This window comes from Pogona vitticeps, chromosome 4, assembly GCF_051106095.1.
Source record: "Pogona vitticeps strain Pit_001003342236 chromosome 4, PviZW2.1, whole genome shotgun sequence".
Taxonomy (NCBI): Eukaryota; Metazoa; Chordata; class Lepidosauria; order Squamata; family Agamidae; genus Pogona; species Pogona vitticeps.
This window is the reverse complement of record NC_135786.1, coordinates 131753571-131776789: the sequence shown is the minus strand read 5'-3', so window position 1 is coordinate 131776789 and position 23219 is coordinate 131753571. Positions and strand designations below refer to the sequence as shown.

The window sequence follows — 23219 nt, the reverse complement described above, 5'->3', positions numbered from 1 at the left end:
GAACAGATTCTCAGTTGTTTGAAACAGCAGGGGTGGACGTAGGAATACTTGACCATCAGTATCGGGGGCTGAGGGACACTTGTTCCCAGGTGACCCTGTGCCATCCAGATATTATTCCTAGGGAATATATAATCCCAAATGAGAGCATGAAGGTGGCAGGGATTGAGGGGCAGGTGATCTCACTGCCAGTCGCGGAGGTACCTGTCAACTTTCAAGGCTGGAGGGGAGTTTGGCGGCTAGCGATTTCATCGACTCTGCCAGCAGCCGTGCTCGTGGGAAATGACCTGGCTGAACATGTGAAACGGGTGCTAGTGATTACACGTTCACAAGCCACCACGGGGACAGTTCAGGGGGGTACTGATGAGCCAGAGACGGAAGCAGAGGGAAGTTCAGAAGCTGTGGTGGAAACCTTAACCACAGACAGCCGATTTGGCCAAGAGCAAAAGGCAGACGCCACTCTCCAAAAGTGTTTTGAACAGGTGACTGACGCCCAGCTAACACCTGAAACCCCAGTGAGATTTCTAGAGAAAAAGGGGATTTTGTATAGAGAGACCCTGAGGAATATCTCAAAAGGGGGAGATGGGATCCGAAGTCAGCTAGTGGTACCTGAAAAGTATCGCCCCATGATCTTACAAAGGGGGCACTCTGACATGTTTGCTGCACACTTAGGGGTGAACAAAACACAGCAGAGAATCACACAGAATTTTTACTGGCCTGACATAGGGAAGCAGATCAGGGAGTTCTGTAAACAATGTGATGTGTGTCAAAGGCAGGGGAATAGCCGCGACAGGACCAAAGCAAAGTTGTGCCCTTTGCCTGTGATTGACACTCCGTTCAAATGCATAGGGGTGGATATTGTGGGACCTTTGCCCAAGGCCACAAAGAGGGGGAACAGGTTCATTCTCACCATTGTGGACCATGCCACGAGGTACCCTGAAGCCATACCCTTGACTAACATTGAAACTAACACAGTGGCAGATGCCTTGGTGGGGTATATGTCCAGGATGGGATTTGCCTCAGAAATAATCACAGATTTGGGCGCATCGTTTACATCGAAGCTCATGAAACGCTTGTGGCAAATCTGTGGAATTAAGCACAAGGAAACCACTGCCTATCACCCTGAAAGTAATGGGTTAACTGAGAAGTTCAATGGGACTCTAATGCGCATGATTAGGGCTTACTTGGCAGAGAATCCAAACAATTGGGACCAGAAGCTGCAATCCCTTTTGTTTGCTTATCGATCAGTGCCACAAGCCAGTACCGGGTTCAGTCCGTTTGAACTTTTATTTGGGAGAAGGGTGAAAGGGCCCCTTGATTTGATCAAACAAAATTGGGAGCAGATCACCCAGGATGACCCACAAGACGTTGTGACATACATAGACACCTTGATGAATGACCTAAAGAGAAACCTAGAGCTGGCAGCAGAAAACCTGCAAGCTCAGAAGGTCAGACAGAAAACATGGTATGACCACAAAGCTAGAGAGAGGCACTTTGACCCAGGGGAGGAAGTGCTTTGGCCTAGGCTCTGCAAAGAGAGCAAACTGCAGCTGGGTAGCCCAGAAATAAAAGACTTGGGTCACATAGTAGGGGGAGGAGTGATAAAACCCCTAGAGGCTAAGATAGAAGCAGTTCGTGATTGGCCTAGACCCAACACCAAGAGAAAAGTCAAATCATTTCTTGGGTTGGTGGGCTACTACAGAAAGTTCATCCCGAGGTTTAGCGAGATTGCGGCTCCGCTGACCGATCTGACGAGGAAGAAGACTGATGACCGCATCCCGTGGACCAGCGACTGTGAGGAGGCGTTCCAGAGGTTGAAGGAGGCCCTCATCAACTATCCAGTGCTGCGTGCTCCAGACTTCGACCGGGAGTTCATCATCTACACCGATGCGTCTAACAGCGGGGTAGGAGCAGTTCTTTGCCAGGAGGATGAGAATGGTGACCAGCATCCAGTGTCCTACCTGAGTAGGAAACTCCAGAAAGGTGAGAGACATTTGGCAACCGTGGAGAAGGAGTGCCTGGCAATAGTCTACGCGATCCAGAAGGCCAAGCCTTACATCTGGGGAAGACATTTTATTCTGTGCACTGACCATTCACCACTGCAATGGTTAAAGACAATGAAATCCCACAATAGTAAACTTATGAGGTGGGCTTTAAATCTGCAAGACTATGACTTTGAAGTGAAGGTGGTCAGAGGGTCAGTGAACTGTGTTGCTGACGCCTTGTCAAGAAGACCTGAAGAATGAAGACGGCGAAAGAAACATGGACTATGTATATATTTTGATGACAAAAAGTCAAATGTGTCTGTTTATTAAACATGTTGGTTTGTATGAATAAAGGTAACTTGATGTATTGTTAATGGTAAATGTTTAAATGCCTAATAGAGTGTAAGTATAAGTAAGTATGGTATTGTATGTTATTATATGACTGTTTTTGTTTGTTTTGGGTCCAGGTTGTTTTTTGGTGAAAAGCACCTTAGCTTTCCCCCTACAAAACAACTTATAAAGAGGGGAGGTGTTACATACAGCACTGATGTTACCTGTCTGTCATGGGTTTGGAGGGAAAGTTCCATCCTATGGGGAGTGGAAGGCGGGACATCAGGAGGAGGGGCTGTACTGTATATATATGTGGAGCGTGTGTGAGGGAGGGAGAAGAAGCTGGAGAAAAGCTGAGAGAAGAAGCTTGAGTGGGAGTCTGTGTGTCAGACAGGGTACTACTGTGTGTCAGTCAGTACCAACCTGATAGGTTCAGGTGTCTGTATGGTTAGCCAGAACTGATAGGTTCAGGGTCTGTGCTTCAAGTTAAGTGTTCTGTGTGAACCAAACTGTGTGTATGTATGATTGAGACTAAGCCACGTTACTGTATCTTATTCACCTGATCATTTTATTTTCCCTGTGTGTTGTTTAAATAAACCTCATTCCTTTATTTGTTAAAAATCCATCCCTGGTCTGTGTGACTTCTTATAGGGAATGGTTGGTGGCAGCTTGGTGAAACTGTGGCATATCCCAGTAGGTCTGGGTTTGTCACAATGGATGATTGACATTTATGGGGGAAGTGGTGAATGCAAGTAAATAAGCAGGGAAAAATTCGCAATCCAGGACTTAGTTGTTGTTGAGTATGCAAAAAAAAAAAAAAGTACTTCAGAGACCTGGCTAAGACCTGAGGAGTAAATTTCTCCCAGGTCTGCCCCCCCCCCCCCTACTCCAATCACCTGCCAGTGCAGGAAGCTGTACCTGGAACATCCCTGACAGATGACTGTCCAGCCTCTGTTTAAAAACCTCCAGTGCAGAAGAGCCTGCTGCTCTTGAGTGCTATGGCATCCTTATTTTCAAGTTAGTGAAGAAATATACACACTGTCCACTTTCTATAATTAATAATAATTAACAATAATGAATTATATATAACACAGCAATACTGTGACAAAGCATCCGAAATAACATAATGGTAAGGAGGCATCCGCCAGTGCAGGGTAAGTAATTTAATGAAATACAATGAAAAGTTATATTCCAAGCTTTGCCCCAATGCTAGTTAGAGGCAAACTTGGAATCAATGAGCTTATTTGGAATTGGGGGGGGGGGGTCCATTCCCTCAGTATGATGCTGACAATCAGCTCTATTTTCTTCATCAAAATCCAAGAACGTTATTCTAGTTCTGAAGGAGTGCTTGATGCTGATGTGAAAATCTGTCAGATTCATTTTCATTGTATATTTTGAAATCCCATGAACATTTGTAGCCTGTCCATGTTCTGTAGCAGATAATGCCCTTCCCCATTTATGTACACAAGTTTGTGCATTTTGATGGTACTGTTGTTTATTTTTTAAAAATTGCTCATTTTCTTAACATATATATTTCGTTCCAGCAAACCTCTACACCTAAAACCCAATTGATTCCCAAACAATGGTTGTAAAATGAGCTGTTGTGAGCAGAAATCAGGTTCCCTATAGACTCAATGTTGAAGTAGCACTTTCATCGCTGAAACTTGATTATGCCTCAAAAATAAGGGATAACATTTCCTCCTCCAGATACTATTACCAACCACTTTCTTTTCCTCCCTGCTCTCTCCCAATCTCCCGCTCTTCTCTCCTCTTTTCTGCCATTCTCCATTCTTTCCTCCAATGTCTGCTGTCCCCTCCAGCTTCCAGGATTATTTCTTCTCCTCCGTAATCCCAGGTTGGCCCTTTGCTGTCATAAATATGCTGCTGTGGTGCTTGATGTTATAAATTCTTGCCAGTTGCTTGGATACTAATGGGAAGGCCTACAGTACTATTAGAATTGTCAGAAAAGTGGAAGGTTACAAAGTGAGCAATTGGAAATTCGGGTACCCTACACATATTTTCCCCTTGCCTAAATATATGTGTGTGTGTATGTGTGTGTGTGTGTGTGTGTGTGTTTGCTGATACAGTAGGGCTGTGGAGTTGATATTGATGGTTTCACTGATCTGCAGCTCACAGCAGACAGCAGGTCACAGCAGACTTACATACAACCTATAAAAGTGCTCCCTTGTGCCCTTGCACCAGCCTCCTTGTAGGCTGTATATAGCGCCCCCATGGTATCTGCAGTTTCAGGCATCCATGGTATATCATGGAGCTGATCCTCCACGGATACAGGGACCCTACTGTACATAATCTGAAAAACAAAATAAAACAAAAAAGTTCTGACTCTGAAAGTCCCCACCCCATATTTGATGATGGAAAATATTTACGTGCTTTCATTAACAGTTCTGTAGAAAATGGATTTTTTTTTGCATTTATTTAAAAATATCACTTAATGCCAATTTCTTTTTTTATCTTTATGTTGTCAATGGATTAAATTAGAGTGAACAAACTGAAGTTTAATCCAGATGATGCAGAGATGTTCATGGTTAGCTGGAACACAGATTACGAGAGATGTTTTAACCTGCACTGGATGGGGTTACAAACTCAGTACAAGTCTCCATCTTATCCAGTCCCAAGGTTTTTTCCACTCTATCTAAAGGACAGGACTATTTCAGCACTTCTATGTGCAGATGATACCATCCTCCTGTCATCTACTCAGGTGGGGATGCAAAGACATTTATCGCAGATAGGGATGTGAAGACTTGGGCACTTATTCCACCAGAGAACAGCTCTATTTTAATTCAGTTCTTTTTCAAAAAAATCAAAAACCTGCAATTTATTAATGTAACATATTGTGCTTTTATGTCCATAATTCAAAACACCAGGAAATGGCTGGCAGATTTGCAGCAACAGTGCCTGCACTGCCAGCAGGAAAAATGATGCTCAGTTTTATATAGCAAAGGGCAGCCTGAATGTTGACAATACCAATGGCAGCAGTCAAGATGGCCTATAGCAGTAGTTCCCATCCTTGGGCAACCCAGGTGTTCTTGGACTGCAACTCCCAGAAACCCAGCCAGCACAGCTAGTGATAAAGGCTGCTTCAAGTTGCAATCCAAGAATACCTGGGTTACCGAAGATTGGGAACCACTGGTCTATAGGATACCCTCTTCTGCTCACTACAGTTCAGAAAGTGACACCAAGCAAGTCCCAGAAGCTGACTCCTTTTTTCATCAGTTAGCCACTTCACACACAAACAGAAAGCAATTATCATGGCTGTTTTTCAACAAGGGTGAATGGCAGCAAGCCTTAGAGTCAGCCAGAAAGGCAGAAAAGGCTGTAAGTTGCTCAGTACAGCATAATTAAAGAAAGTTGAACTATCCTACCATAAACATACAATGAAAATACAAAACTGACAAAGAAAGACAATATTACTGGGGAAAGTAGAGGGGCCAATCAGAAGAGAGAAAGACCTAACATGAGATGCTGTTAGTGACTTGAGAACACACAACATGTTTTGCGGGTTTTTTTTTCTTAATTACCAGACAATTGTATAGTGATAAAACAAGTGGAATGGTTGAAATTATAACAGAATATAGGCACCAAAGCTCTGCTAACACTGAATAAGACCATCTCCAGCCACAAAGCAAAAAATAAAAATCACAGCTTGAATAAGTGAGCTTCTGAATATTTGTTCTCCATTCTTTTTAAAACATATTTAAAAATATTTTTACAGCCAGACACAAAATCCCTTTCCTAATACCAATGCTTTTTTTGGCCAGGAAGGAGTTAAAGTTGACAGGGTCAAAAGTTTAGATTGCCCCGAGCTGGAGCTGACTTCCCCATTAAAAAATTGAGTTTTGTAATGCAGAAATTGAATTTGCGTAACAAAACTGTGTACTATTTCCCTGGAGATACATGGTAAAATGTCCATTTCTAGAGGACTGCCATGCCATTGCTTTTTTTAAAAGCAACCCGGTGTTTTTACTCTTCAAAGAAAACCTGTCTTTTCACTGCTTCTGTTACCTTTTATTGCCTTCCAAACATCTCCCTTCCTAGCCCACAAAGCTGTGACAATGTATCTAGAATGCTCTCATTGGTAAGCCTGTTCCACCCATGTTCAGCTGATAAAAAAAGTTTTAAACAGTTTTAACAGTTGATTAAAAAACTGTTTTAAACCGTTTTAGCAGTTGATAAAACTGTTTCATCCCTTTGAAAGGTATTTTTTGAGGATCAGTATTTCATCTGCAGCAGCCTGGATTCCTCCCAAATAAAAAACAGAGGTGAGGCCAGCCATTCTTTTTCAAGAGGAACAATATTGGTGTTTTTAAATTATTTGATCACTTTTAAATTTGGGGACATTAAAGGTTGCTTGTTTCTTCATGGAAGGACCAGTTTTATGTTTTAAAAATCATAACTCAAGAACTATTTGCCCAAATTTCCTCAAAGTTGGCATATACCAAAAGCATATATCTTTTGTCCCCATTTTTAGAACTGCCTTGTAGAATGTTGATTTGCTATTCTGCAAGGTATCACTGAGCTCTTGTGCAAAATCAAAAGTTAAGTTCTTGAAAAAAGGAGGGAAAACATTGTTCAACAAGCAATTGTTTGAACAGACCAATGTATATAAACATTTTGGAGTGACATTTAAAATCTCAGAAAGATGGTCAGATTATATTCTGTAGCTGTGTCAGCAAAGCTGTTTCTCTTCTAGAATATGTGGGGAAATGGTGTCCCCTTTAATATAGGTTTACAATGATAAATTGTTGTCTCAGACACTATAAAGAGTTCCCGTATGAGATCTTTCAAATATCAAGTACTAGAATCTTTCAAATATCAAGTACTAGAATCTGTCCAATACATATTTTTCACCAGAGCACCAGGAGTAGCAACAGGGGTGGAACAGGGCTGTTCTTCTACAGCCATCATCTGATTTGATATGTTCTCCTATTCTGCAGGTAATCTCACCAAGGAAACAGCTGTTTTGTTTTGGGTCAAGATAATATTTCAGATGGCTTTACCTCTGGCTTTCTGGGCCTACAAGGAAATAGAACAGGAATCTTGGGCAGCTATGATGTCTGCACTCATATCTAAGGCTGGATATTCTTTAGCTTACTGGCACATGATTGGATATGAGGCTGCCCAAAAACATATCTTTAAAAGATTGCAAAACGTTGCTATCCACACTGCTGTGACATCTCTAGCTAACTACTTCTACAATAGGATATATATAGTTGTTTCTTCCCCCCACTCCCCATATTTGTCCTTTAGTAGCTCACATGAACTGAGATGGCTTTTGACCAAATGCAGATTGAACCCCCGCAGCTGAAACATGTTCAAGGATGTTAGCTGTTAGATCTACATTGGCACAAGCAGATATTGTCTAGCAGGAAGTTCGAAGGACACGAGACATCTTCTAATAAAATGTTATCTGTATGGGGATTTATTTATTTTTTGCTAGTTACCAAAGACTATTACATATTCTATATGACTGCCATATTTGTTAAACGGCCTATGGACGACAGAATTCACTGCCTGCTCCACAAATCCCTAGACACCAACCTTACTATTTGACCTTTCTGTGTGAATTATTATTTTATCCTCTTGCTGATTGTTCATACTTAGGCAGGAACCCCACCTTTGCAAGAATTTTTACTGTGGGCTCTCTGCAAACAGGCATGAACTGCTTGCAGCGCACATCCTGCTTCAATGCAATTCTTCACATTAGAGCAGAGTGTTTAATTCCAGGCTCCTGGTCAGTGCTGGGAAAGTTCCCATCTCCTGACAGTGCCAGGGTTTGAACAGCGACTCCAAACATGTAGTGACAATGGAACCGCTAGAGCTGCTCTCCTGGGCAAGAACATGGTTACCAGCACTGGTCAGATAGTGATGGTGCAGGATGAGGCAACTCCAGTCACTCTGTTTTCACTACACATATTATACCCTGATCCTGGTGCTGTCACTAGCCAAAAAGGCTCCCAGCACTGGCAGCCAGTGACAAGACAGTGCAGTTTTTAAAAGGGCACCTTGGCAACATTTTTTAAACCATGGTAAGACTTGCATCATGTGTAGCAACAGCAGTTTCTCTGAATTCCACCCATTTTTTTTCCTCTGGGGTATAGTTCTGGCCCTACATATAAGATTTTAAGCATCAGTTTTAAAGCAAGTTTTTAAATGTATGTTTGTATATAAAGCCTCACTGGCTATTGAGCAATAATTGTAAACTACAATTTTGGTGTACTCCTGGATTCAGTTATGAACATGTTAAGTCCAAATTTTGTATTCACATACTCAGCTTCAGCTACTGCACCATTATGTCTTCTGCTTGAGATATCTGATCTAGCTAAGATGACCCCAATACGTCACATCCCATTTCAATTACATTCAGTGCATCCCATGCCTTTGAAGGTCAGACTGAAAAATCTGTAGGTTATGATGGGTGGACTCCCACAACAGTTTCATTGGCTACCAACTTGTTTTCAGGCACAGGTGAAAACTCTTATGTTCTATAAAGCCTCTTAACAATTGGGACCAGGTTATTTGGAAGACCACGTGCTCCCTTATGGGCCTGCTTGGTCCTAAAATGTTTGGGTGGAACCCTTGTCTTTGTTCCACAAAGATCAGATGCACAACTCATGAGAACACAAGGCAGGGCCTCCTTGGTAGCTGCTCCCAGGCTTTGAAATTATCTGATGATGAAGACCAGATTCTTCCCGTGTTTTTCTTATGTTAACAAGTAAACACATTTTTATCCAAGTATGTTTGGAGTTGTAGGTTCTAGGTGTTGTGTATTTCTTTTAGTGTTGTGTTGTTAATTATATTACCCCAAGTTCTTCAGACAGTAAATCCTTCTTCTTGCACTTCTTTCCCCCTTGATTTTACCTTGACGAATTATGGTAACTGCAACCATCTGCATTTGATTTCTCATCAAAATGAAAATACACCCAACTTTATGCTTTTTCAGATTTCTTGTTGTTTCTTCATTTGTTTTACTACTTTTTAATTTATCACCTTCTTGATTCAAGAAAATATTCCTATGTGGCCTCACATTTGGCAATCACATTGTTCCAAGCCTTGCAAAGAGCAGGAGGACAGTTACAGAGCAAACTATGGCTGAAGGATCCTTTTTAAAGGGAAAGCTTCCCATAAATCTGTTTAACGATTTTGAGAAATGGGAAGCTTTCCTTTTAAATCTCCCTTGCCTTTGGAGGAAAACCAAGTCAGAAGCCTCCTATTACTTTTTAATGGTTGCTAACTGACACAGTAATTAAGTGATGCTATGACAGCATTTTAAAAATAAAACTTTCAAAGCATTGCTGGCAACATTAGCTGCTATCAAAAAGACATGCCCACAAGAAATCTCCAATTAAGTGGCTTCTCCAAAGGAAGAGGCATAACAATCTTGAGAAATCTTTCCCTTTCAAAGGAAACAATGTTTCCTTTTAAAGTGAAAGATTTTGATCATTCTAAATAAAATTGACTGTGGTTTCCTGCTCAGAAACCACCTGATCCTTGCATGTGGATGCAGCGATCACATCACACAAGTCTGACTTAACTACTGTACTCTCAAGTGAGCCTATTTAGCCATATCCTGCCCATTCTAATTTGGCTGTCTAGCCAAACCCCAAGTGAGATCTGCAAAACTGCAAAATTTAAGAGAGCTCTTATTGTTCAGCAGGTCTCTCTCAACGTTGCATGTGAAATTGATTTTATAATCAGGGTAGTCATTTCTTCCTTTTATTTATAATGTTAAAAAAGTTCAAGTGTTCAACAGTCAAGAGTTCTGACATTCAGACAATCCAGAGCAGTTTGTTTTTTTTTACAATCAACTTTATGACAAATTAGCAGCGTTTCTATTGGACCCTGTTGTGGGTGAGGAACAAAGGGTTTTTAAGTATTTTATTGCTAAAAAGTTAAATGAAATACACTGGCAACTGTATTTTATCTTCTGTCACAGCTTATCCATGCATCCAGTCTACAGTATCTGAAATGCAAAGGACATGCAGAAGTCAAAATAGAAAAAAAGAAAGAGGCAGGCTGGGATGTAAACCACAGGGCCCCCTCCCTGCAAAGAACAGAAAGGAAAGAAGCACACTTTCTCTCTTTCGCAGGATTTTTGTTGGCCACCTCTAGTGACATGGGGTAAATAAACAGAAAGCCATTATGAAAAGCTAGAACATTACGCTAACAACCATCTTTATAAAACAGAACACACAAAGGCGTTTCCTCTGATGTTGCTTTCTGTAGGAGTCTAAGGCCAGAGCTTGCATGCTGGTGGCGCTGCCCTGCTGATGGAGAAGGTCGAAGTGGGGATGGCAGGTGATTAGAGTGATGTACTTTTTGCCTCACCTAGAGCTTTTAAAGCATGTGCAGTGTCCATACCATACCTCACCATCAACACATACATCCTGAACTTTCCACTCTGGGACTCACATTTGCTTTATGATCAAGCCAGCTTCTGGACTTCACATATTTGTTCCACAAAAGGTACAGCAGCTGCTCACAGTCATTAACATATAGCTAGTGCTTATGTTCAATCATGGAGCTGAACCAGATTTTAAAAGTAGAATTGCTGGAAGAAGAATTATTTAGTCACCGTCATTTAATTTTGTTTCTTTGAATATCTCCACCCCCTCCCCTTCACAGATCTGTTCAGGACAAGAGATCTATTGTAAGGGCTGCTGCCACTGTGTGCTTTTTTTTTAACCCTCTATTTAACTTGCATTAAAGAAAAGATAATTTTTGCTTACCAGTACATACTTCTCCCTGAAAGACAAAGCACTTATGATAATATTAAGTCACATGTCTTGTGTGAGACTACCTGTTTGTCGGGGAGGTGAGGGAGAGAGTTATGGGAAGGGTAGGAGTGAGGATCAATTGTTTAAAAGCACTAAATTACCAACATCCAGATAGCAAGCAATTTAAAAAGGGTTATTCAAATGGAAAAGTGCCCATTAAAATATCCATAACAAGTTGTCCTGAACATGAAGTCTATGATCTCAAAAATGCTTAAACATAATCTTCAGTGTGGATTCTGGCACTAGCATATAGCAAAAGGCACCACGATATTTTTCAATGATTTGTAAGTAGTCAAAAATTGGCCCATCTCTTTTTAATTTTTTTTTGTTGATTTCTTCTTTTTTCAGAAGCTGTAAATCAAGATGTTACATATAAATAGATTCTTTACAAAAAGGTCTTTGCCATTAGCTATTATAAGACATCATTGCTAAAATGAAAATAAAACATTTCTTTTGTTATATTTTTCCTTTTTTATATATAAAATAAAAATTTCTTCCATTCCCTCCCCCACTTCCTCAGTATTGGTATGTTCATGGGAACGGACATGAGGGAGAGGCTGTGTGACATCTATGGTGGTGCTGAATCTTGGCTGGACCTGGTCCGTGTCAGCCGACTGTCTCCCTGTGTGCATCTGTTGAAGGAATAGTAAGTCCTGCTCTCAGCCTGACGATACAGAGGGGGCGAATCTGGGTCCATGGCCTCAGTGTTCCGAATACTTAAGAAGGGGGTGCTCTCAGCCACCAGCTCCTCATCAGACTCGCTGTATGAGGCACTGCTCACTGAAAAGGAGTCTCTGAGCATTTTGCCCCGGTGTGACAGATGCCCATTCAGTTTAGATTTTCTCCACCGCCTGTTGTTGCTGCCTGTTCTCTTTGGCTGTTCTAGTGCAGTGATGTACTCATGAGTTGTCTCATATTCGTCATCCTCCGTGATACGAAAGGGACTGGACGGCAAGCTCCCTGTGCTCTCATTCAGGTACCTCCGTCTTTGGTGGTAACTGTCATATCTCTGAATGTCTTGGAAAGGGACCTGGTATCTTCTGAGCAATGGCTGTTGCTCCTCCACCTGGAAGCTAATGGATGCTGCAGGGGGCAGTGAGGCTGCGTGAGCTGAGTTGGGGGAGGTGATCTCAAAGGTGGGCATGTGAGTGGATGTAGAGCAATGAAAGTCGACCGGTGAAAGGCGAGCTGGTGTGGTCAAGGCAGACACATACCTAGAAGAAGAAACAATGTAGGCATCAAGCTTAAACTCTGAGTGAACAGCTTCTGACTCTCAGCACATGCTTTTAAATTCTGACTTCCCTAGCTGTTAGGAACAGAAGAACAATATCTTATGTTCATAATAATAATTGCATGGCATCTGGTCCATTCCAACTTACAGTGACTCTACTCAGGGTTTCCTACGTACAAAGTCCTCAGAAGTGGTTTACCATTTGTGTTTTTTTTTAATCTGTGACTCTGTGTTTTTATCTCAGGATGGTTTTTACTCACGTATACTGAAATTGTAACATTTCTGTGCACTATCTGCTATATTTTAAATGGTCAGTTTAAATTGCATATCTGTATACTGTCTGCAGCAATTTTTTTAATTCACAAGTTTTAACTTCCTATTACCTTTCTACAAGGCAAATCACTACTGTACTGCTATTGTCATGCTGGAATTGGGGAGTTTGGGGCAGATTGACCTCTACGAGCTTTCTGTTTCACAGCTCAGAGTCAATGCTCAATGCTATATGGGTTTTTAGCGTTTACTTACGTGTTGCAAAAACCTATGTATTGGTGCATCCAACTTGTCTGTTAAACTTCCTGTCAAACCTCTCACTCCTTAGTCTCATACACTATTACAGACTGGATTTTATCGGTAACTATATCTGGGTATCAGCAAAGCAATATTCACAGTGACAAGTCAATCTAAAAAGTAAGCAATAATAGCAGCAGAAAACGAGACCTCTCACTATGTGGCGAATCTCGCAGGGAATCCACCGAATCTCTGTATTGCATCATTGGCCTTCTCTGTTCTTCAATAGAGTACGCAGCTTCCCGCCGAGCACGTGCTTCCACGCAGGCAGGACTGTTGCACTTGCTGGTCCCCACTGAAGACAACATAATCCCAGACTGACAGTCTGAAGTCAGGCTTTCTGTCCGTTCCAAGCTCCAGGTGTGGCTTTCATGTCTATAGATCAAGCCAAGCAATAAGCAGATATTGGCCAGCAACTGAGATAGATCTTTCCTCACTCTCTTATAGTACACAGACTCAGACCAATTACTCATGGCGCCCAACTTGCCAAGCAAACTCCAGAAAGGAAGTATTGCAAATTGATGATACATTTGTGGGCTTGTAAGGTAACTTGTGATGAGGCTTGCAACATGCTAATTACCACATTGTCATTTTATGGTGCAGCCTGTGTCTACAGATAGCTCCCAGATAAATTTCAAGAAGGCTGAAAAACAGACATCTGTTGCCCAGTTTCTTGAATCTGCATTAACTGGTAATGCTTAGAAGTAGAGATGGGGATGAACCGCCATTTTGTCTTTGCACACAGGGGTGGTGGATTCCCTTCAGGCATGCTTTCCCTATCTATCTATGCCACCACAGATCAGCTGATCTGCAGGGGCATAGAAAGATAGGCATGCTGCCTGGCTGCCCGAAAGGAATCCCCCCTCTCCCATTTGTAAAGACAGTGGAGGGATTCCCTTTGCTTTCAACAAAAGGAATAACAATTATGCAAAACTGCAAAAATGTGTTTTAATACAAAATAATGCTTTACTGCAAATTGCACAATATGATGATGGCTGCTGATTTGCTACATGGTTTTCCAAGGATCAGAAGCAAAGGAAGGCTTTGAAACAATTAGCTAGTTCTTCTGTGCTTGGTGTGAAAATTCCACATCATGGTGAGACTGCCTGAATTAGCTAGAATGAAGAATTTAGCCAGTTTTCTTCACATTCATAGAGTACAATCCTGTCATAGGCAGTGAACCCCATCAAAGGCAGGAAGGCTACCCAAATCCCACAACTGGGAGCCATTTACCAACAGATCTTCCATAGTTCTGGGATTCAACTTCAGTTTGTTAGCCAGTATCCAGCCCATCAACACATTCAAGCATGTGCATGGCCACATTTGATTCTGGTTTACATACTGATGACTGCTCCTAACAGCTTTATATATAGATGTTAAAAAACACTGGGGACAAGATTGTTCTCTCTGGCACTCTACAGCTTAATTAGGGAGAGTCACAGTAGGAAAGAGTGAAACCTACCATACCAAGTCAATCCATGAGAAGACCATGATGGGATAAAAACTATTCTCCTCATCACACAGAACAAGGAGGATGAACCATTTTGCGCATGGACGTGCACACACACACAAACCATCTCCTGAGAAAGTTCATCCATCAAGGCAAAAATTACAATTTCCATCCCCAAATCAATTCTGAACTCAAACTGATTTGTGTCTCCATCAGTGTTTTCCAACCTTGGGTAAACCAGATGTTCTTGGACTGCAACTCCCAGAAACTCCAGCCAACACAGCTAGTGGTGAAGACTTCTGGGACCTACAGTTGGGAACCACTGGTCTGCATAATCAGACTCTGCAGAAATCATGGAGCCTTCAGATTGTACAATGCAAAAGAGGACACACAGGAACAATAATGTTGATGGTTCATCTCACCATGTCATAGCGAAGCCAAGATCTCAACAGGATTTCCAGTTATAGCCACTGGAAACCATTCAGGAATCCCTCATAAGCCTCTAGGATGGACCATTTTAAGCGGTCCTCCATCTCTATAGAAGCAATCCACAATCATGCAGATACACAGAGAGGCAGAATCAAGCTATGAAACACTAGTATACATTACCTTTGGCTTGAAGTTGGAGTCCCTGTAGAACACGGATGTGAGGGTGAGCAGGAATGGCTCCCTGAAAAGGTGGTCTCTGTTTCTCTTCGTATCACATGCTCAGTAGCAGGAACATTTTTAGACATGTACTGCGGAAACAGTCACAGCTATTTGACATTCATCTCAGGATGACAATATTGCTTTACTTATAGGATTGGTTTGCAACAAATCTCAAAATATTATGTTTCCATTTTCAAAAGGTAAGAATTAAGTTGGCCAACTTAGACTCTCCTGAATATGAACCCCTTCAAAATAATTGCACTGCCAATTATTATTTCTCTTAAAAGCTTACAGCCTCATAACTTTTATCACTGAGATAGCATAGCTGGTTTGAGCTGCAGAGGCCCACTAGCAAAATACAGAATACAAATAACTTTTCCCACAAACATCATGAGAGGAAACTACTTGCAGTTAATTCTGCATAATTAGAAGAGCGCTCAGCTTCCCATCAGCACTCTCCTCACAGGGAGAGCCAGTAGACTGAATGCCATATGATTGGGAAGTTTGCAAAAAAAAGTGTACATGAAGAACAACATCAGGGGATTGGGCCTTGCCTGCTTCCCCTTCTCACATATTGATTATAGTATCTTTCTGTGCTTGAATAGGGACATTTATTTGATTTTTAGTCAATGTTTAGTCAAAGGACAAGTTTTTAAACCTGCTTTATGATATAAACAAGTGAAATAAAATCTCTCTAAGACAATTTAGAATGCAAAAAGCTGCCCAGTCAAGAACCTTCCCACCCTTGCACATAAAAATAATTAATGTAACTGGTAGTTTTCTGAAACATGGAAGTCTTAACTATCCACCTGAAAAGCAAAGGGAGGGAGGCTTTCTGGGGCTCACAAGCATGTTCTCAATAAAACTGTATCTTAGGAAAGAAGAGAAATGGATGAGGAAAAGGGGGAAAGAAGGATAAGGGAGCAGCCATCTTTTGAGAAGGTGCATTACCTTTGGAATCAACACTGCTCTAGAAAGCCTACCCTCTACTAGAAGATTAAGATTAAAATATATGCATTCCACCAGCGAAATGTGGCTAGACTTTTCAGAGTATACTCCATACTCCTCCATTTTCCAAGGGAACAGTGATATTATCAGTTACTTGACATGTGTTGGGACAAATGGAGTACAGCCCAGGATGGGCACTCAGAAGGCTTTAGCCTTGGCCTTACCTACATGAAGATTCTAGTCCATGGAGTGCATTGCAATATCACTGCTCCCTTAGTGAACTAAAGACTTTAGTCCCGCGATTTATGAAGGATGGGAACTGTGTGAGGGAATCATCATTTCTACCTTCACAGCTCAGCAAACTCTGAAGTTTGCAAAACATGACTAGTTTCTAGTCTAGATGATTCCAGAAATGATTTCGGAATAAATGCAGTCTCAGCCTCGATTCTAGTAAGGGCAAATCCCCCCCCCCCTAGATTCTTGTTGGGGAAGAAAGAAATAAAAATAGAAGTGAAACAGAAAAGGAAACAGAAGAATGAGCAAGAGGGCAGGAATGGAAAGAAGGCAGGAAAGATCAGAGTAAAGGAGCATTGTTTCCTTTCCTCCCTGCCTTTGTCCTGCTTTCTGGACCCACTGCAATGTCTCAGAGGTCCCCACAAGATAAATGAACCAAAGCGACTTACATCGGCCATCTGAATTTCCTCAGGGTCCAGTCGGGGATGGCTAGGCCCATTTGCAAGGTTCCTGTTCTGATGGGCTGGACACATATTTTGCCGCAAATGATTATGCATTTGATTTCTTTGTTTTCTAAACAGTAAGGAGATCAATACATTTTACTTGCACTCATTCAGAAAAGACTCTCAGACAGGAACAAGGAAACTGATTTACTACAACACACCCTTTTTGTGCCATCCTCCTGTCAAGAATAGCATGGTTCCTTCTACTATGGGAAATCATGGTCAGCAAACTGGTCTTGTTTACTTTTTTATTTCCTCTCTAGCTATCACACCACTGTCCTCAGTGGTTTGGGGGTCTGTCCAAAATCGTGATGCCATTGGAGGGGCACACACGGAACAATGGCACAATTGCCATAGGCAGGGATTGCTCTCGTTAGTTTTTCTTCTGCTGTGTTTGAAAGGTGTGGATCTCAGGAATGCAGAAATGTACTGGGCCAGAAGGCTCCCACCTCAGACCTACAAATGAGAACACCTTCACTGTAGCCATTCTGGATCATGCTATTTCAGCAACATGTTCATTTTACTAGTCATTTAATTCCTATTGAACTGCCTTTGAATCTTCACACACACATTATTTTAATAATAGCAGTGAAATGACAAAATATCATTTTTTAAAAAGCATCATTGGGGATGATGCCTTTTAAAAAAGTTTTTCCTTCTTGTTCTTCATGTTAGAACCCCTTTTTTTCCACTCACACACTGGATGCTCAAACGTAGAATGCAATAGCTTTGTATCACAAACTCCTCTATGCTAGCAAACAGTAGTCTCTGAAGTAAAGCTGGGAAGTTATGAAACTCTAAAGCAGGTGCAATTGTGCCTCTGATATTACCGAGAAGAAAGAGATCTAGAGCTGCTGATTCTGATGAGGATTACGTAAAGATACATTATGTCAGCCCAGTTTCAGTGCTCTGGGCCAGCATGCCATCTTATCACTAAAAGAACGTTGCATCCTCTAACCTGCTCTGAGCTCACTCCTTGCCTTCTAGATATAGAGGAAAGTGTTTTAGTGGTGTAATAAGTGTTTTAAGCTAGTAGACATGGAATAGTAAGAACGATAACAATTCAATGCGTATTAGATTCTGTTTAGTATTAATAAAGGTCACTCACTTGGTTTTACAGTAAGCTACCACACAAACTATCCCCACAACAAGCAACGCAACACAAATTCCAGTAATGGTTAGAACTCTCTTCTGATACAGCTCCTCAGCTTCTGCAAGGGACATAAAAGGAAATGAGGAATTAAATATCCATCTCAGATTAGAACTTTGAATTCTGAATCTACACCAGCTAAATCCCCTATTAGAAATTCAGTTCTAACATGCTATCTTCTTGAAATATAGCCTAACATTTCTCAGTATTAAATGTAGATATTCTACTTTGCTTGTCTTATAAAGCTCCTTTCCCACATCCTGTCTTTATGAATGCAAAACAGGAACAGTTAACTCTGGGTTCCTTTTAATTTCTAAATCCTCTCTTCATGTTTTCCAAAATCCCATGCATTGCTTCATTTTGGTTCCAACATGTTTTGCACAACACATGTAAACAACTAGTCTCATTAAGGGCTGCTTTTCTTATTACTGTGACTTGCTGAAGTCTTATGTACCCTTTTAGCACATTTTTCTCAAGGTTATAAGTAGCCTTCAAATATTATAGAAAATTGATATTGACCTATGGTGGAAACACCTCAGCCACTGTTCATTGGTAAAACAGCCGAAGGATAAATACAGACACATGCACAATACATGCACAGACACATTCTTTCTCCTAACACCAATATTTCTGACAACATTCAGAAATCACAGGAACAGCACAACTAGTTGGAGGTTCAGAAGAGACTGAACATCCACCTTATCATTAGTCTCTAGGGTCACTGGTGCAGAACTGCAACAGAATGGGAGAAAGTGGCACATGGCAAAGATCAAGCACCAGCCAAGAGAGTTAAAGAACAAGTAGAGATTGTACCATCTAACCACTGTTACTCTACTACTGTTCTTAGGGAAAGGGTACCATTCATTTTCATCTTTTAAAAAAGGATAGAATATAATAGTGATTCTTCTGGTGAGTGTAATAAAGTAGCTGGTTGAGTTAGTTGAAAACCTATGTGTGACATTCTTGTATGTAAGGCCCCACCAAAGTGTATTGGTTCAAGACTCTATATGACATTCCTACTAAGTAAGGATGCTAGGAAAATATTTTGCTAGTGCCAGAACATATGTACTGGCTCCAAGTTTGTCTATCCTTCAAAGGCTTTTCTTGTATGGGACCATGGTAATTGATGATCTCCTATTTCCATATGAACCTAATTAACACACTAAAAACATTTTCAAGAGTCCTGTCTCAGGTGTCCCAACCACTTCAATTGGGAGGTGGTAGTTTAGGTGACTGGGATGGTTACAGACTTTCATTTCCAGGGATGTTCACCTGAAACCTACTATGATGTCACTTTAAGTTCTGGTGGAGATAACTATAACTATAACTATATTTCATATTGTTTTGTTTTAGTCAATTCATATTCTGCTATTCAGTATAAACAAGTGGGATTAAATGGAAAGAAACAAAACATTGAAGTATAGAGTGCTCTTCTGCAGGATTCCACAATCACCCAGCCATGGCATATTGTACAATGCTCTATTTAATTCCATCATCCCTGCTGCAGTTTCTTGCTTCCCCTGCATTTTTTCATGGTTTCCTCTTTTGTCAGTCTTTCAGGTTCTGTGCATGTTGGGGGAAGAGGCAATTAGCATTCCTCCCCCCCCCCAATACTGTTCATACTTCTACAAATGCTGCGGTTCCCCAAGCATGCTGACACCTCTCCTCTCCATGCCCTTCAGTTTGAGTGGTGCTATTCTGGATCTGTAATAGCAGACACTTTTGAGTTTGGGAGTTAACATTATCATACAGGTTAAGATATCCTCAGGAGGATACAGAAGAAGAATCAAACCCAAACAATATTAAAACAATATTGATTAAAAGGGTTAAAAATGGATAAAACTAGCCAGCACTAAAACCATCACAGTAGTAATGGTGAAAGGCCTAGGAAAATTTGTTTCGAAAAGACTTTCAGCTGGCACCAAAAAGACAGCTGAGCGACAGACACGTCCCACAGCTGAGAAGGCCCTCTTTCTTCACCACTCCTCTCACCCTTACTGCGAGAGGGACTCCAAAGAGGACCTTAATACCCAGATAGGCTGATATGGAAACAGGCTTTGCTTCAGGCACACTTATATTAAGCTATATACAGCTTTGAGGGCAAATAATAAGCACAAGCAGTTTTTAGTTGTGCTTGTGATATGGTCGGATGCTAAGGAAGAGGTTCAAGAATTTCTGAGATACATTCCTTCTGAGTAAAGCCCTGTAGAAGTCAGCAGAAATATCAGAACTTGATCAGTTCATTCTTGAACAAACTGAAAATATGGGGGTATCCTCTGTCTCATGGCACCACCATTTTACTTCTCTGTTGGTTTGTCTGTTATTATCTTGCTCTGCCATCTGCTGCTTTAGGAGTTATTCCTGTTGTTTTGTCACAGTTTTATTATATTGGTTCTATTATTGCATTTCTATTTCTATTTTAAATCCAGTCTGAAAAAGCTTTTTTGAAGAGAAGAATATAAATAAGTTAGAGAAATAAATTTTGTTATTATTCGTTTCCAAATCTCCCTAGATCGTGGAATTCAAAAACTTGTTTTAAGACTTATTACATCAGGTCAGACAAAGGTACATGTGTGGAAGGAAGAAACGGAAAGTCTATCAAAAGTCTGAAAAAAAGGCAAGCTGTTCAAATACATAAAGGTGGAACATGGCTCCTTAAAATAGGCTAATTTGCTTTATTTCCTTAGCTATCTTCCTTAAAGACTATTGGGTGTGTATTTTTTGAGAGAACAAAACTGAATCAGCAAAGTCACCACAGTGTTATAAATTTTATAAATCCATTTAATACTCCTCCATCTGTTTTAAATAATTCTCAAGTTATATCTGTTAGGTACACATGTATAATACTAAATTATAACTACACATAATAATAATGTGCCAAAAAGTCAATTCTGACTTATGGCAATCCTTTTCACGATTTTCTAGGTATACAATACGCAGAAGTAGTTTACCATTCCCTTCTTCTGAGGGCACCCTGAACCAATGCAGGACTTGTCCAAGTTCAGGCAAGTTGGTTCTACTTGTAGGAGGCTCAGTGGGAAATCGAACTCCAAACCTCTGGCTCTGCAGCCAGGTACCTGAGCTATTCAGCCAGCTATAACTACATGCAAGAAGGAATAACAATGGCACTGAATACACTGAACATAGGAAGATCCACTCCTAAACAGAAGCTTTATTAGCTTTTTTGTGCCCTTCATTATATACATTGATAGCACATTTTGGGTTGCAAGAAGGTTTTCTTGACTAAGTTCCAGAGAATTAGTGTTGTCAGGAACATTTTATAACACACTGGAATTCTATTGGGGTTTTCATGATGCTTGTGTAACTTGCTGCAGATAAGTGACAAGGTGCCAGGTGCATCTCAATTGCATTGCAGGGCTCAGGACCAAGCATTGCAACCAAAATGTGCCCCAGCATCTTGTCAATCAGCCAGAATTAGTTGTGGCAAGTTGTGCAAACCTTGTGAGTCCAATGTATTGGCCAAATTCTCCTCCAGGACCACATTAAAACCAAGTCAACTTTTTCCCCCTGTCAGTTTTCATACTATCCAGCTTTCACATCCATACATGATGAGTGGGAATAAAAGAGTGTGGCCAGTCTTGGTCTCCAGTGACACATCCTTACACTTGATGATCTTTTCTAATTCCTTCATTGCTGTATTTCTGAGTCTCAGTCTCCTTCTGATTTCTTGGCTGTCATCTCCATTTCGACTCATGACTGAATCAAGGTAAAGAAAACCTTGTACCATTTCAGTTTCTTCACTGTCAGCATTAAAAGTTGTGTAGTTTTTCTACAGTCATCTTCACATTCAACTGTAGTCCTGCTTTAGCCTTTTTTCTTTCACTTTACTAAAAGTCATTTCAAGTCATAACTGCTTTCTGCCAGTAAGATGGTGATATCTGCGCATCTTAGCTTCTTGATGTTTAATACAGTGATTTTTCACTCTTTCTTCTGAATCATTCCCAAACGATATCTGTGGTTTCACTCCATAGTTCTTTTGGTTCATGGTCAACTGAGGTTAATAATTCAAATTTGTTCTTCATGTGGACTTGAAACCCATCAGAAATATTATTTAAATTATTTTTGTCACTAAAATTCTTTTAGTGTTCTTTTACAGCTTTATTCAAATGTTAGATATTTAACAGTTCATGCCCAGTACCATAATCTGCTCCTGGACCTGTTTTGGCTGAGAGAATACAGCTTCTCCATCTCCTGCTTCCAATTATGCAGTCTTATGTTTGATTTCTGTATCAACCATCTGGTGATGTCTATGTGTACAGTTGCCTGTTTGGTTGCATGAAGCATGCATTTGCCATAAAAAGATTGTTGGTTTCACAGAACTCAATGAGCCATTCTCCTGCTTCATTTCTGTCACCTAGACCAAATTTTCAATGACATTTAATTCTGCTTTGTTTCCTACTTTTGTATTTCAGTCACCTATTATTAAATGTCTTCTTCTAAAGTAAACAGTTTCTTCTTGGATGTTTGCATGAAAGTTTTCCAGTTCATCTTCTTCGGCATCTATAGTTGGAACATTGATAGTTTTTCACAGAGTCTGATTGATATTATTCAGTCACATAGTGCATTATAGCCCCTTACTACATGTCCTATTTCTTGCCTCAATATTAGAGCTACTTCATTTCTTCTGAGTTTTTCATTTCCAGAGTAGAACACTTTGCAGTTGTCTGGCTAAATATATCCCACTCCAGTCCACTTTAGTTTGCTGACACCAAGCACTGCAATTCCACTACCTGCTTTATGGTTTCCAGTTTACAGTGGTGCCTCGCATTACGATCACTTCGTTTAACAACAAAATCACATTACGATGAACTTTTTGCGATCCCTTTTGCGATCGCAAAATGATGTTTCCTATGGGGGAATTTCTCTTTGCGATGATTGGTTCCCTGCTTCGGGAACCGATTCTTCGCAAAACGACGATTTTCCAACAGCTGATCAGTGGTTTCAAAATGGCCACCAGGTAAATAAAATGGCTCCCCGCTGTGTTTAGGGATGGATTCCTCGCAAGACAGGCAGTGAAAATGGCCACCCTATGGAGGATCTTCGCTGGACGGTGAGTTTTAAGCCCATTGGAATGCATTAAACAGGTTTTAATGCATTTCTATGGGCTTTTTAATTTTGCTTTACGATGTTTTCGTTCTACAGCGATTTCGCTGGAACGAATTAACATTGTAATGCGAGGCACCACTGTACCTTGATTCATACAGTACTTCTCACATTCCATGTTCCAATTGTATGTGTTGCACAGCATAGGACTTTTCTTTCAGTTCTGTGCATGTCAGCCTCTAGTTATCCCTTTGACTTTTATCTAATTGTGCCATTAGTGGCAGTGTTTCTTTGTACTAGTCATTTGCTCTTCCCAG

The 23219-nt window shown here is 40.8% G+C and overlaps 1 protein-coding gene across 5 annotated transcripts in view; it reads right to left on the bottom strand.

Moving 5' to 3' along the window:
- Positions 1–10032: 10032 nt before the first annotated feature.
- The window catches only part of NRG2 (neuregulin 2), a 209013-nt gene continuing 195826 nt past the window's right edge, over positions 10033–23219 (bottom strand). For all 5 annotated transcript variants that reach the window (XM_020799420.3, XM_072998398.2, XM_072998400.2 and 2 more), the window contains 5 exons: positions 17797–17899; positions 16635–16758; positions 14965–15092; positions 13056–13280; positions 10033–12321 (listed from right to left, as the gene is read on the bottom strand). In XM_020799420.3, the coding sequence (XP_020655079.2) occupies positions 11676–12321; positions 13056–13280; positions 14965–15092; positions 16635–16758; positions 17797–17899 (1226 nt within the window). In that variant the 3' untranslated portion in view covers positions 10033–11675. The remainder of the gene's footprint in view (positions 12322–13055; positions 13281–14964; positions 15093–16634; positions 16759–17796; positions 17900–23219) is intronic.